This window comes from Hippocampus bargibanti, linkage group LG05 (genome assembly GCF_051943395.1).
Source record: "Hippocampus bargibanti isolate YZ-2025 linkage group LG05, ASM5194339v1, whole genome shotgun sequence".
In the NCBI taxonomy this organism is placed as follows: domain Eukaryota; kingdom Metazoa; phylum Chordata; class Actinopteri; order Syngnathiformes; family Syngnathidae; genus Hippocampus; species Hippocampus bargibanti.
In genome coordinates, this window is record NC_142738.1 from 6,912,371 (window position 1) to 6,927,371 (window position 15,001).

General features: G+C 41.8%; 2 protein-coding genes across 2 annotated transcripts in view; both read left to right on the forward strand.

Moving 5' to 3' along the window:
• otogl (otogelin-like) overlaps nt 1-5,519 on the forward strand; it is a 35,734-nt gene extending 30,215 nt beyond the window's left edge. Inside the window, 10 exon segments of the mRNA XM_088995991.1 lie at nt 186-242; nt 245-289; nt 374-414; nt 506-572; nt 663-841; nt 1,784-1,888; nt 1,968-2,087; nt 3,060-3,105; nt 4,553-4,632; nt 4,747-5,519. Of these exon segments, the coding sequence (XP_088852117.1) occupies nt 186-242; nt 245-289; nt 374-414; nt 506-572; nt 663-841; nt 1,784-1,888; nt 1,968-2,087; nt 3,060-3,105; nt 4,553-4,632; nt 4,747-4,947 (941 nt within the window). The 3' untranslated portion in view covers nt 4,948-5,519.
• Nucleotides 5,520-7,845: 2,326 nt separating this feature from the next.
• Nucleotides 7,846-15,001, forward strand: part of ptprq (protein tyrosine phosphatase receptor type Q) — a 42,123-nt gene continuing 34,967 nt past the window's right edge. The window contains exons 1-7 of the mRNA XM_088996848.1: nt 7,846-7,998; nt 8,365-8,540; nt 9,470-9,563; nt 10,629-10,737; nt 10,802-10,916; nt 12,282-12,351; nt 13,710-13,909. Coding sequence (XP_088852974.1) covers nt 8,433-8,540; nt 9,470-9,563; nt 10,629-10,737; nt 10,802-10,916; nt 12,282-12,351; nt 13,710-13,909 — 696 coding nt within the window. The 5' untranslated portion in view covers nt 7,846-7,998; nt 8,365-8,432. The remainder of the gene's footprint in view (nt 7,999-8,364; nt 8,541-9,469; nt 9,564-10,628; nt 10,738-10,801; nt 10,917-12,281; nt 12,352-13,709; nt 13,910-15,001) is intronic.

The following is a 15,001-nucleotide window of genomic DNA, read 5'->3' on the forward strand; positions in this document are numbered from 1 at the left end:
TTTTTTCGGATATTGAATATCGATATAACGAGACTTTATATATATATATATATATATATATATATATATATATATATATATATATATATATATATATATATATATATATATACATGTATTCACACATATATACATACAGTGTATATATCTTTTTGTTTTATTCCAATGTTTCTCGTGCGTTACAGTGTGTGAGGTTAACAAGTGTCCCAAATCATCCATAAACTGTGCGCCTGGCCTTACTTTGATGAAACCACTCCACCAGGCCATTGCTGTCCGCAGCAACATTGTGGTACAGAAACACTTTCATTTCAAGGTTATGCTTAATTTTTGTGGCCAAATCTCACACGTTCTATTTTGCTTCTGTCGCTTCCAGAATGTCAATGTGAGAACAATGCTCTCCAAGTGTGCCAGCTTGTAAGTAAGCTGCATTAAAACTCTAAAGCAGGGTTTTGTTCACACCGGAGACAGCACAATTGCTTTAGCCTGGGCTTTTATCTTCTCTCAGGGGGAGGTTCTATTTGAGGTCTCAGACATCAGCAGCAGTGACTGTGGCTGCCCTCGACACATGTGCCGTATGTGAAATGCAAGCATGAAGAAATGCAATGAGTTGCTCACCCTGTGGTATAATTGTTGATATCGTACATGTGTGTGCTTGGCTTTAGAAAAAGCAGAAGTGTGTCTTTTCCAAGGGGTGACGGTGCTTGGTCCGGGCCAGTCCCTCGTTCAGTACTTTGAGGGACAGTTGTGCTACACTGTCCATTGCCTTCATCACAGAGATCCAAACACCGGCTTCTACGCCATGGAAATCACCTCGGTCAACTGCTCCCAACAGTGTGAACCTGTATGCACAATGCCTATTTAATGCCTTTTCAACTTCACTTTCGTCTTTAACTAATTCACTGCCCAATGTCCAAAAATGTGTCCACTCCAGTGCCAGGGTTTTGGTCATTTTTACTCAAATTGCAGGACCTACAGAATATTGAGTTTTAGGACGACTTAAAAATCCAATACAGCGTTAGAAATCTTAGACTCTTCTTTCATCAGAAAAAAAAGTTAACTCCTAAGTTATATGGGTCTGGAGTTATCTGAGTTTGAAATGGGGGCGGCTATACAAAATACAATACAATACATACATGTTGATTGATATAGCGCTGAAACTGTAACAAAGCGCTAACATGGACGAAACGTAAATATTGCCCCCTCATGGAAGGGAAAAAAAATTGACAGAGGTCTGACCAGTGCTTTATCGGCACCCCCTGCAAGAAAAATCAAAACCCGAACAAATTTAGGAATGGCGCTCCACGTCACACTTTTCAAATCCTGAATAAATTCGGGAATGGCACTACTTTTATGCCTCACTTTATTTTTCATTCGTTTTTATGTTACGTTTTGTTTTTTGTACATATGGAGTACTTGATGACTCCAAGAAAAAAAGGTCAAAATAAGTGTTGCATAGTAAAGTCAGGCAACCAATTATAATAAATAATATACACATAATTCCAAAATAAAGCACTCTTTGACTATGCTCTTTCTGTGCCGCCAAACTGTAATACTGAAATAAATACATCTTAAACCCCAAAACCCATATGAATTGAATTTACAGACATTTTGGCTATTAGTTACTTTTCTGAGGGGAAACAAAATTAATCTGGATAATCGCTCAAGATGATCTTTGAGAGACATTCAATAATTGGGCTTTGATCGGAAAGGGAAATACTAAAATTTTGTGTTATTATCGGTTTGTTTGAATTCGGCTGAATGCATTCTTCCTCTGTTTCAACAGAACCAGGTATACGCACCTTCCACTGACCCGCAGATTTGTTGCGGCTCCTGTAAAAACGTCTCCTGCTTTTTCACCAACAACATTGGGACAACAGAACTTTTTTCCGTGAGTGCTAACAAAAACTGAATATAATCACGCTTTTTAAAGAGAAAATAAATGGCAAGTTGTGTTCTTGTGTGTACAGGCGGGTAGTTCCTGGGTAGAGAACTGCACCCGTTACGACTGCATAGAAACGGCATTGGGAGCCGTGGTGTTGGCCTCCGATGTGGTTTGCCCGCCTTTCGATGATATCGAGTGCATTCAGGTTGGGGACCAATGACATAAATTTCTGACTCTGTCCGCAAGATGGAAAAAGAAAACTTGATTATGTTTCAGCGAGTAATAGGAAAAACGAAATGTGAATTTTTATCTATTGGACCTGAGATGCTGGTCCAAACATTTTATAGCCACATTTTAGATTAGATTAGATTAGATTAGATTAGATTAGTCTCACACTGGAGACAGCAGCAAAGTGATGAAAGGAAGACGAAAGGAAAGTAAGAAGTAGAAAAACAAAATACATGAGTTGCTGTAAAGGCAGCCACTCCTGCGGCACCATCTTGAAGTGAAAACAAAAACAAAGAACTGAATAACAAACATTGTGATACAACACAAAAGAAACAACCATCCATTCAATTTTAAGCACTTTTTGCACCATCTTTGTCGTATGAAGCACTTCTAGATGAAAGAGGTGATGATCAAACTGTCCTTTTCACCAGTGGATCAGGGACATCATTGTGAAATGTGCACGTCTGCTACAAGCTAAATGTTAAAAGCAAACATGAAGCTGTCGCATCCATTGATGAAAAGAGATTGTCTCTCATCTCCTGTCCCACGTAAATCCGCTTCAATTCCAAGCCGCAATTCCACATACGCATCGGCGCTCTGCGCTGCTGCTCCTTTCTTCTCATTGTGGGCTCCTCAAGCGATGCATACATCCAGGTGCTGAACAAAGCGGGACTGTGAAAATGCTGCCCGTTACAGGCTCAAAAAAGCACAATTGCCCCAAAGCTGTCCAGTGATGACAGTCAAATGGCACTGACATTCCTCCCAATCAAAAACAGTGCTGGCATATTTAAGTGTGTAATCCACATCCACAACTGTATCGATTGTTTATGATGTAGGTTTTTTTGGTAGCATTTTTTCCCCATTGTTTTAATCCACTGGCATACCTGTCCAAAAGCAAGATCAATAACTAGCAGATGAAACATGAGTGACGAGTGTTCTTGACCTGCAGAATGGCGGTGTGGTTCAAAGCTTTGTGGACGGCTGCTGCAGGACATGTGAGTCTCTGCGTTTATTCATGCTTGAAAAGTGGTGAGCGCCTTGTTGCCTGACAGCAGATGGGCTTATTGGCTGAATTATTTTGGAGGGGTGCGTGGCCTGTTGTAGCAATTGGCGATCAATACTGATGCTTGGCCTGTTTTCCGTTTCTCTCGCCCCAACGTACAACCTGCGGCTTTAGTCTGTTTATCGGCAGCCAGAAAAAGTGGAAGTTATAATCATGTCTGCATCAATAGTGTAATGGTACGCCTCAGGTGATTTGGAAGTGGATTGTTTCTTCACCGCTTGCCTGCTTTGACCTTGCAGTTGATCGATGGTGAGAATGCGAGGTGACGCAGAGATTCTGGTGTTCTTGAGGCATTATGCCATTTGGTTTCCTTTTCTCAATGAGGTGTGGAAGAGGGAGCAAAATCCATGTGCATGCGAGCCGGGCTGAGCTTTTTACTCAATGTGCTGTTTGTGTGCCATGTTTGACTTTTTCATGTCGTTTTTCCTTGAATAATTTTCTTTATTCTCCCGGCATTTTTTTATTTTTTTTTTTTTTTGCTGTCCTGACGATGCGACCAGGTGCCGGAGTGGGTGTTTTACCCCTTACTGTTAATGCCGTAACCCCCACTGGTAGTACTAACTGTGACACAGGTATGTGCTGCTTGATATAAGATGATGAGGCCTGATCCAACTTATTGACTTGCTATTATGCCGCATTCAATCCCCACTGTTGCCAAAAACGCAGCCAACAAACCACCAATAAAACATCTGCTGCTGGGCCGCAAAGCATCCAACTCAATAGTCCTCGCTGTGTGTGTGCGTGTGTGCAGGCGTGTGTGTGTGTGTAGTATACAATGTACGTGTACACATGTGTATAATGTATATCTAATGTATATATAATGTGTGTGTGCTTGTAGTATACAATGTATGTGTGTGTAGTATATATTGTATATGTGTGTGTGTGTGCACGTGTGTGTAGTATACCGTGTATATCTGTATATACATGGTATATATATATATATACAGCATCGGTCTATGTGTGTGTGTGTGTGTGTGTGTGTGTGTGTGTGTGTGTGTGTGTGCTATATACAATGTATATTTGTGTGTCTGCGTGTGCGTGTGTGTGTGTAGTATATATGTGTGTGTTTGTGTGTATACACACTGTGATGAACCTTCCCTCTGGAATTCAACCAAAGAGGTATTCTAAATTGATAAGCAATGCTAAATTGCCGATCCTTTTTCCAATGCCATCGAAGATGCGATGACGATTGCAACCGTTTGCCGTTGAAAAAACTAAGTCCTGGTGACCAATCACTCTAACGTTATTTATATCAATAATGTTATCGTTTTTGTTACAGCTCTTGTATTGGATTGCATTAGACAATGCAGATTTACTCCACAATGATGTCTGTGAATGATTCAGCCTTCTTTTGTGGTCTTGTGCGCACCGAACCACAGGCAAAGACGACGGTAAAACATGCAAGCGAGTGGCCATCCGGACCACGATACGTAAAGACGACTGCAGGAGCAACACACCCGTAAGAAAACACATATACACAACCTCGATACAATGTTGTCCCACCATATCGTCAATCATCATTCCAATAATTGCTACTTTGCAGTATGTGAGCCTTCACGCTCTTGGTTAACAGGTAACCGTCTTCTCCTGCGACGGCAAATGTCCGTCGGCCACCATTTTCAACTTCAACATCAACACCCACGCCAGGTTCTGCAAATGCTGCCGCGAGAACGGATTGCAATTTCGCTCTGTGGCACTTTACTGTACACGCAACGCCACGAGCGTGGAGTATCGCTTCCAAGAGCCCCTGGACTGTACCTGTCAGTGGAACTGAATGATTTGTGACGCGTGAATGACATAATACATGGAAGGTATCGTATACAGCACGTAGAGGTGAAGGTAATGCAATGCAAAGGAGACATTTAAGTGATTCATTAGTAAAACACAGCCTTCTTGATTTGAATACCACGCCCCTGGACGTCTCATGGTACTAGCACCAACATCCATAAACCAACAGAACATGAACATTTTAAAGGGTTGTCTTTCCATCAACTGAAAAATTTGTAACCTAGATTATGAGCTCTTCCTGTGAAGGAGTTTACCAAGTCGTAAATTAGTCCGATGCCAGATCTCCTACGTGAGGATGACAGTTTAACAGGCTATGTCTGTTCACCTCAGATTGACCCCGAATTTTCTGTGCTTCAATTGTGGGCGTTGTGTTCGGTCAACTAAGTGTACAACAGCATGAAACTTTTAAATATGATAACTTCTGTTCTGTCTATTCTCTATCACAATCTTTCATATGAAACACATGGGCGACAAAAATATATTGAAATATCAAAAGTACAATTCTCCTCCCAATTTCTTCCCGATGCATCCAAATAGGGGAATAAAGCTTTAAATGTGTTTTTGTCTGAATCATTACCTTGCCGCAGCGAATATTTCAGGGTGCATTTGCACCGTAGGCCCAAGAGCCCAATTAGGATTGAATGCCTTTTTCCATCTGTTGATGAAACAGGATGCATTGTATTGTTTCCAAGAACATCTCAAAGAATTTCTCCAGTATGGCCATTTTTGCGCTGATGTCATCGCACAAAACAACCCAAATTGCACTGAATAATTCCGCAATTGTGAACAATGAGCAGAGACCACTCGGAGGTGAGCAAAATGGAAATACAGTAAAGTCTCGTTATATCGATATTCAAGGGAGTCCGAAAAAATATCGATATAACCGGGACTATCGATATATCCGACCCTGTTTGCATGTAATTTTCTCCGTGCGTGCATAGAAATAGTATAGATTGGCTTGATACAATGTATTTTTCTTTTTACATTGAAACGGTCTATGATTTTTTCCATTGTTTGGGTTTACGTTTTTTATTTTTATGTTGCATTTGAGGAAGGTGAGAACTCAGACTTTTCTGATTTCTGATGAGGAAAAGTCATACTCATAAACACCTTAAAATAGAAGCTATGAGTTGCAAAGATGAATGGATTGTGAACTTCCGGAGCTCAAATGACAAAAGTGAGCTTTGTGTTTTTCATTGAGTCAATAAGATACGTTGAACATCAGTGTTGATTGATGCTGTCACATTTTTCTCATTTTCACTCCTTGAAGTGCATCTCGACGGGGAAAGCAACAGTCTCTATATTTGTAACCTGGGGACCCCTACCAGGATAGGTGGACGCTTACAAAGTGGCAAATCCATCAAGCTCCACTTGATGATGTCATTTACCGAAGACAAAAAAAAAGTATTTCTTCCCATTTGCGTCACATTCCAGGCTCATCTGTTAGTTACTAAGCAACTGCTCTCAGCACATGACAGATTGAGTTTCCAGTCTTTTAAAGATGTATGATCCCTAAGAGCCAGGACCTAGAGGAATGACCGAACACGCTTTAAAATGCTGTCCCAAACTGAGACTTTATTATCTGTAGTGTGTGTGTGTTATTGTGTGTCTATTTGTGCCCTGCAATTGGCTGGAAACCAGTTCATTGTGTTCCTCGCCTACACATTGGCAATAATGATAAAAGCGGTCCAATATGATTTCCTGCATGATAGTGGGAAGATGGATGGATTTTTGGGGATGGATGAATGGAGAGAGAGAGAGATGGAGGAAGAGAGGTAGATACGGTAGGCAGATACAGTATGTGCGGTAGGTAGATACAGTAGATATGGGAGATACAGTAGATATGGTAGATACAGTAGATATGGTAAATACAGTAGGTAGATGCAATCGGTAGATATGGTAGCTACAGTAGATATGGTAGATGCAGTAGGTAGATACGGTAGATACAGTAGATATGGTAGATACAGTAGGTAGATACAGTAGATATGGTAAATACAGTAAGTAGATACAGTCGGTAGATACAGTAGGTAAATACAGTAGATACGGTAAATGCAGTAGATATGGCAGATACAATACATATGGTAGATACAGTAGGTAGATTCAGTAGAGACAGTAGTTAAATACAGTAGATATGGTAGATACAGGAGGTAAACACAGTAGATATGGCAGATACAATAGGTACGGTAGATACAGTAGGTAAATGCAGTAGATATGGCAGATACAATAGATACGGTAGATACAGTAGCTAGGATACAGTAGGCAAATGCAGTAGATATGGCAGATAGAATAGATACAGTAGATACGATAGTTACAGTAGATATGATAGATACAGTGGCTATGGTAGATACGATAGATACAGTAGATAGGGTAGATACGATAGATACTGTAGATTTATTCGTTACGATAAATAGGTAGGTAGGTAGGTAGATAGATGTTGATTTATATGGCATTTTATCAACAGCTGAAGCTGTAACAAAACCCTTAACATGGATAACGATCATATCCAGGAAATAAAAGAGTCATAAATAGATTTTATTTTTCCTGTTTCAACAGAATCCTTGCGGTTAAATGTAGGAAAATGAAATCTGCATTTTAACTGGACTGGAGCACAATTATCATATTTTTTTAGGGCCTGCAGGAATGTGTGACCTCCATGTGGTACACGTTAACGCCACATCCATGTCCATGAGCTGGTTCACGAGCTCTGGGGACTTTGACTTACACAGAGTCACCGTCGCAGACATTTGCGTTCCCATTGGCACACTCGGCATACCGGAGGAAAAGAGAGTTGCTGTGGTTACAAGGCTGGCGGGGGGCTTGCACTTACGATGTGACCATCACCATGACCATCACCACGAGGATGCAGAGTACCTGGTCTCTGGGTTAAGTACCCACGATCCAACGTCTAATAATGTATTTCTTTCTCTTGAATGCCCATTCGTGTGAGTTTTGTTGGCTGTGTGGATCATAACCTCATCAACCCGCAGCCAAATCAAGGGAAAGTCAAAGTGCACCGGCTAGTGATAGATATGCTCAGGTACTTTGTAGACTACACACTCATTCACACTCACGTGCATGACATCACATTCAATGCATCACACATCTTAAGGTGGTCAGACATAATATTACACTTCAGAATCTTAGCACACGCTATCAGCCAAGCTCCACCCCTTGCTGGTCCCTCCCGGTGACCAGGTGTCCCATACCCCCACTCCCGAAAATGTAACCCGACACATACAGCTGAGTAATAGATCCCATGACTTATTGAGTTGACTTCATGCGCTCGACCCTGAATGTTTCATTTACTCAAGCAGAGAATTAAAGCAGTCATTGTCTTCTGACCAAATGGCCAAATCTTTGGTATGATGTATCTTTGGCTTGTTCCTATATGATTAACTGACAGGTTCAGTCATGGCACACAGCAGCTTGTAGACATTCTTCAGCCACGTGGATTACCTGAACTAACCCTGGATGCATTTCGACACAAGAATGAAACCTTTTACTGGAGTTTCTGTCGTGGCCTTCTTTTATTGCATCTTGATGTTCACACTCTCCGGCGTGTCTCCCGTTCACTCACAGGTAAGGCCCAATATCAACTTATCTCTATCGGTCGGTCGGTCGGTCCGTCAGTCGGTCTGTCAGTCCGTCGGTCGGTCCGTCAGTCGGTCAGTCCGTCGATCGGCCACTCCGTTGGTCCGTCCCTCTGTCGGTCCATCCGTCCATCCAGATACCCAAAAACACATCTTAAACAATAAAAGTAATGCTCGCTAATGCTTTGCGCTACCAAGTACACCATTTCATGAGCTAATCAAATGTATAACACTGGAAAGGTACACCCGCATTTAAATCAATTGTACGTTTGTGAAAAAAGTAATAGCCTCTGTTACAATATTAATTAAAAACAGGCAGAATTGTTTGTGCAATATACTTTCAATGACAAATATCAAATCATGACCTGTCCGCGGAGTGATTGTGTCAATTTGTTCACATCGTTACCATTGCGTTATTTTACGAACAGAATCAATTATTGCCTTTGTTGCACTTTTGTGAGAGTGCTTTTTCATCTGAAGCACCCACTTTGCTTGGCAAGCTGTTGTTTATCCCTGATACCTTTTATTTTTTGCCGCAGCCCATTATTTCTGCTTTTATGCTTTATTGTTGCTCCCATCACCTCTCATGTTCTGGCAAATTACAGACCGCTTTCCCCACATAAAACAGAAATATCCCAGCACAAATTATGATATGCTATGCTTTATATTCTGCGAATAAGAAATATGTTTATTATCAGTTTTAAAAAAATGAATAGAGCCTTGCACAGCAAAGAATGGGCTCTCGACCCCTTTTTCACGCCATGGAGCTCAAAAAGGGTGATTCATTCTTCCGAACAATGACAAGAATTTCAATCGATCACTCGCACCAACATACACTGTCCTCCATTGCGATCCACAAAGTCTTGTTGACGGTGATCTCTCTTGAAGCATGATGCGTTGTTGTTTGATTGACCTTAGGCTGATGTAAGGCCATTGACACCATACACACTGACTTTGACTGCAACTAACATCAACCCGGAAATCAGCCGCATGATCAACACCAATGAGAGCGGTGAGACATACCAACTTCTCTTGTTTGGCTCATGTGTACTTTTTGTCCTACACTGTTCGAGAACGCGAGATATGTCTAATTGCCGTCCCTCACAGCTGTCGTGAATCAATGATTGTACTTTAATTTACAGAGGTAGGAATTGTACAATTGTGTACAAACGGCATACTTTTAAAGGACAACCGACACTATTTTTTTGTTTTCTAACTGACATCAGAAAAAGGTTTTATAGCATCTAACAAAACATGCAGGCTGATATTTTTCGTCAAATGCAAAACACCAATAAAAAGTGTCCCAAAACTGCTTCAAAATGACCTCGGAAATGGCAAGTTTCAGAAGGTCCCGCCCCCTTATTAGTGACGTCACACCAGGATACTCCAGACACAAAACAATGGCGTCAGAGAGTTCAGATTCGGAGAAGATGCTGTCTTGTTACTCATCCAGTTATGAATATGATTCAAATAGGTCTGAAGAGGAAGGAATAAATGTTTGCAATCGATTAAAGAAGTCCTTCCGTGTCAATTTGAGCCGTCTGGACTCCAATGTAGCTCGCAGAAAATGCTCAAGATGGCACACAAGCTCCGTTGGAAATGGGCTGATTTGTCTGTTGAGAATTTGTGTCCACTTTTATGGTGTTACCGCAGTTGGTTGTGTTTGTGTCACGTTATTTATGTGAGGGTAGGGGGGTGAATGGATAGATGGATACGGTGGATAGATGGATATGGTGGATAGATGGAGAGATGGCTATGGTGGATAGATGGATACGGTGGATCGATGGATAGGGTGGATCGATGGATAGGGTGGATTGATAGGATAGATAGATAGATAGATAGATAGATAGATAGATAGATAGATAGATAGATAGATAGATAGATAGCAACTGGTTTATATATTTTGAGACACCTTTTATGGCAATAATGCAATATATGGAAGAAATATGAAATGTATATATGTACAGTATAATCAGGAACCCTATACTATAGCAACTGGAATGTTTTTTTCATGCTTCTATATCAACCATAAATTGTTTAATTTCAAGTGACCAAATAGTAACCCTTTGCTCTCCAGTTCCTGGTCCACCCTCAGGACTAAAAGGGCATCCTGTCGGCTCCAATGGGATTCTGCTCTCCTGGACCGTGCCTCCTGATACCGATGCTCTTGACAGCTATGTCATCAGGTATGTCTATTGGGATCAGACGATAGAAGTCCGCTGTGAGTTGAGAAGTCTTCATACTTCTTAGGTACAAGGAAGTGTGTCCCTACCCGGATCCTGTCTTCACACAAGTAACGAAGCTCCTGGATGTCCCAGAGACTCTGCTCACTGATTTCACCTCAGGTTCCACGTATCACATTCAGGTACTCGTTTTTCTACCCCAATTGTTTTGTAGTCCCGTCATATATTTACAGTGCAGTGAAGTCTGTGGGGGATATGAGGAAAGCAAGTGGTGAGTTATTGGAGAGATCGTGTTCATCTTCCTGCTTCCTTTGAGCAAGGCACTAAACTGTCAAACCAATTCCCTAATTGATTTCTGTAACAATCAGCTGTTAGTGTAGTGCAATATATGGAGTTAAAAGAATCAGCAGACAGTTTATTTGTTTTTCAGTCCAGCAATAATTAGTTCAACATCCATCTCACATTAATCTCGCAAGCGGCTTCTCGTTCAGGCTCAATGTCGGTAATTGATCCTGATTGCATTATTAATCAGGTAAACAGAGCTATGGATCAGCTGCGGCTCTCTTCACATGACCAAAATGAATGTGACGGTGACAATGTGACAATAGTTTGGAGAATTCATTAACCCACACTGACCCTTATTGACCCATAAAAGCTTTGGTGACACAATTGTGCAGGTGTCAGATTGCAACAACAGAACTGATAAAGGATACCAATTATTGTTTTTCTTTTGAAGTCAAAGTCAGCTTTATTGTCAAATATGCTTCTATGCATGACATACAGCACAGGACAATGTTAAATGTTAAATTGTGTTTTATGAACATATCTATCATTTTTCTTAAACTATTCCAAAAGTCAAGAATTACAACACATTAAACCCCCATTTGTTTTCTGAAATTACCCAGTTTTGGGAGAAAGGTCCACATCAGATTTTATACACCAGGAGACCAAGGGCTAATAAATACTTACCACCATCGCAATAGTGGGTGGAGCTATAACACACCACCACCACCACATTAACAACAATTTCACTCAGCAAAAAAAATTGACACTAAGGCTGTGATTAAAATTTCTTTGCAACCAATAATAATCAATGCAGGTCTGCTTACCTTTCGGCTTTGGACATGGTAGAAGGGGCATGAACCCAATAGAAGATTGATGAGTGGTTGTTTCTTTATGGGCGTGCAGCTACATTATGGGGGACTCTGGACTTTGCTTGAAAGTGAATCTGAATCTTCACCCAACATGGCTACCTGGTGAATAAACTTCACCTGGAGATGGCTAACAACCAAATTATGAAGAAACTGTTTTGTAACAGTGAGGCTGTTCCATGGGAAAATTAACTTGGTCTTGCTGGAACTCCAGAGACCTAACTATTTGTCTACAACCTATTAAAAAGCCTACTTCAGATCATGTGTCAATATTTAACACATTTAATCGAAGAATCCCTACCAAGTAACCAAACCAAGTATAAAGAATCTTACGCTACATGCCATCACAGTATTAGCATTCATGTAATGCACTCTCAGCGAACTTTGTGCCTTTAGGTGGCAGCCTCTTCTACTGCTGGCATGGGAACATTCAGTAAACCAGTCTACACAACCACCAATGAGTCCCGTGAGTACTCGCACATACGATTCTCCGTTTAAAAAATGCCACTATGGAAGTTCTTTGTATGTGGGAGGTCGGGGGCGGGAGGATGCTGTTAGGAGGACATCTAGTGTTCAAAAGTAACACTAGTTCTTCTTCGATGAGAAGGTTTCTTCAGCCGTCATCTGTACAAAAGTGAAGGTTTCGGACGTTTCGCCTCCTATCCAAGAGACTTCGTCAGCGAACTAAAGTCTGACTGGTCGTATCGGCCCCATTTATATATCCCTAATGTCCAGACCTGGTGGCGCCGGACACAGCTATGATAGGTCCCTACTCTCAGGTTGGGGGGGGGCAAGGGACCCCTTCCTGTGGCCCCACTGATTGTTCCTACATTCCTGACTAACGACTGGCCTATTACCCCCACTCCCCCCGGTATCACCTCATCAGCATAACGACCCTCATCAGCATTGCGAAAGGTCTGGGTGAGGTCTGGGTAACTCCAGATACCGGAAACTGGGTGCGTGTGTGCGTGTGTGTGTGTGTGTGCGTGTGTGTGTGTGTGTGTCAGCTATTGTATGAACGTTCATACAATAGCCTGCTTAGGCAAAACAGGTTAGGCAACTTTCGCAATGCTGATGAGGGTCGTTATGCTGATGAGGTGATACCGGGGGGAGTGGGGGTAATAGGCCAGTCGTTAGTCAGGAATGTAGGAACAATCAGTGGGGCCACAGGAAGGGGTCCCTTGCCCCCCCCAACCTGAGAGTAGGGACCTATCATAGCTGTGTCCGGCGCCACCATGTCTGGACATTAGGGATATATAAATGGGGCCGATACGACCAGTCAGACTTTAGTTCGCTGACGAAGTCTCTTGGATAAGAGGCGAAACGTCCGAAACCTTCACTTTTGTACAGATGCCGGCTGAAGAAACCTTCTCATCGATGGACCACTCCTGTACGACTGAGAGCTTACACAGACGACTAGTTCTTCTATAAACTTATCAGAAAGAGTGGTCCTCACTGCATATCAGAATCAGAATCAGAATCAGAATCAGAATCAGAATCATCTTTATTGCCAAGTATGTAGAACACACAAGGAATTTGTTTCCGGTATCTGGAGTTACCCAGACCTCACAAAAATGTTTAAACAGGAACGTGTGTGTGTGTGTTAATGTGTGTATGCGTGTGTGCGTGTGTGTGTGTGTGTTGTGTGCGTGTGTGTGTGTGTGTGTGTGTGTGTGTGTGTGTGTGTGTGTGTGTGTGCGTGTGCGTGTGTGTGTGTGTGTGTGTGTGTGTGTGCGCGTGTGCGTGTGTGTGTGTGTGTGTGTGTGTGTGTGTGTGTGTGTGTGTGTGTGTGTGTGTGTGTGTGTGTGTGTGTGTTGAATGTAGCTCCAGGTCTGGTGACCAACCTGACCGCCTTTGCCCAGAATCACACCTCAGTGTTGGTCAAGTGGTTCCTCCCTCGCCGCATCAATGGTCTCATCACAAAGTTTGCCGTAAAGGCCAAGCTGGCTCGCACGGGCCAGACGGTGCGCAACATGTTGGTCAACGCCGAGGACATCATGAGGGGGACGCTGCCTCACTGCAATGTGCGCCCTTTAAAATAAACCTGCCGCTGCCAATTTGTAGATCCATGTTTCACAACCCTTATTGAGCCAATCAAAGCATTGACAAATAATGAAAGATATACATACATTCTTTTATTTTTTTGGGAGATAGCAATTGTTTTTTACAACTACAGTGATACCTTGGCTTACGAACTTAATTGGTTCCCAAACAGAGTGTGTCAGGTGAAAAGTGTGTATCCCAAAAATTATTTTCCCATAGGAAACCATTAAAATGAGAATAATCCATGCCCAGGCCCCCATCAAACATAATTTTCTACTACACAAAATATACCTTATTTTATGTATAATAAATGTGCTACGGTATTATAATTAAAGAAATAAACTGTACAATATAATAAAGTCATTTTATTTACCTTTGTGATGGTCGTTGATGGTTTGATGGAATGCAGTGGCCGGTTTCATCAGCATTGGATTGGATTGGATTGGATTTGCCTTTATTAGTCTCGCAGTGGAGAAATTTACATTCCACAGCAGCAAAGTTATGAAAGTAGAAAACACACATTAAACACTTAAGGAGGAACGTAACCTTCTTTCACCATCTTGAGGAATGATCCCTTGTAGGTGCTTTCTCTGTGATAATTGTATCTACTTCCTCATCAATTGTGTTCTGTTTAGCTGGGTTGATAGATTTTTGCATCAAGTGTACAGATGGCTTGTGCGGGTTGTTTGCGGAGCCTGATTGATGGGATATTTTAACCTTGCAGTCTACACTCTGCCTTTGAACGATCAAAGTTGAAACTCTCTCACTGTCGTCTGCCTCTCTCTTTAATGTTTGAACTACCCCCCTCTCTGCTGCGTTCTTGACCAATCACGTGGCTTTAACCAAAGACTGGGGGCGGGGAATAGAGGACAAAAACAGTCGGCTGCCATTTTGTTGTTAGAAGAACGGGCTCGTTCGCAAACGACACATCACTCATTGAGGCAGCTCCATAAGAAAAAAGTTCATATGCCAAGGTAAAATTGTCATAAATGTAACATTCGTAAACCGAAAAGTTCCAAAACCAAGGGGTTCGTAAACCGAGGTATCACTGTACAATTAAACAAACAAACTAA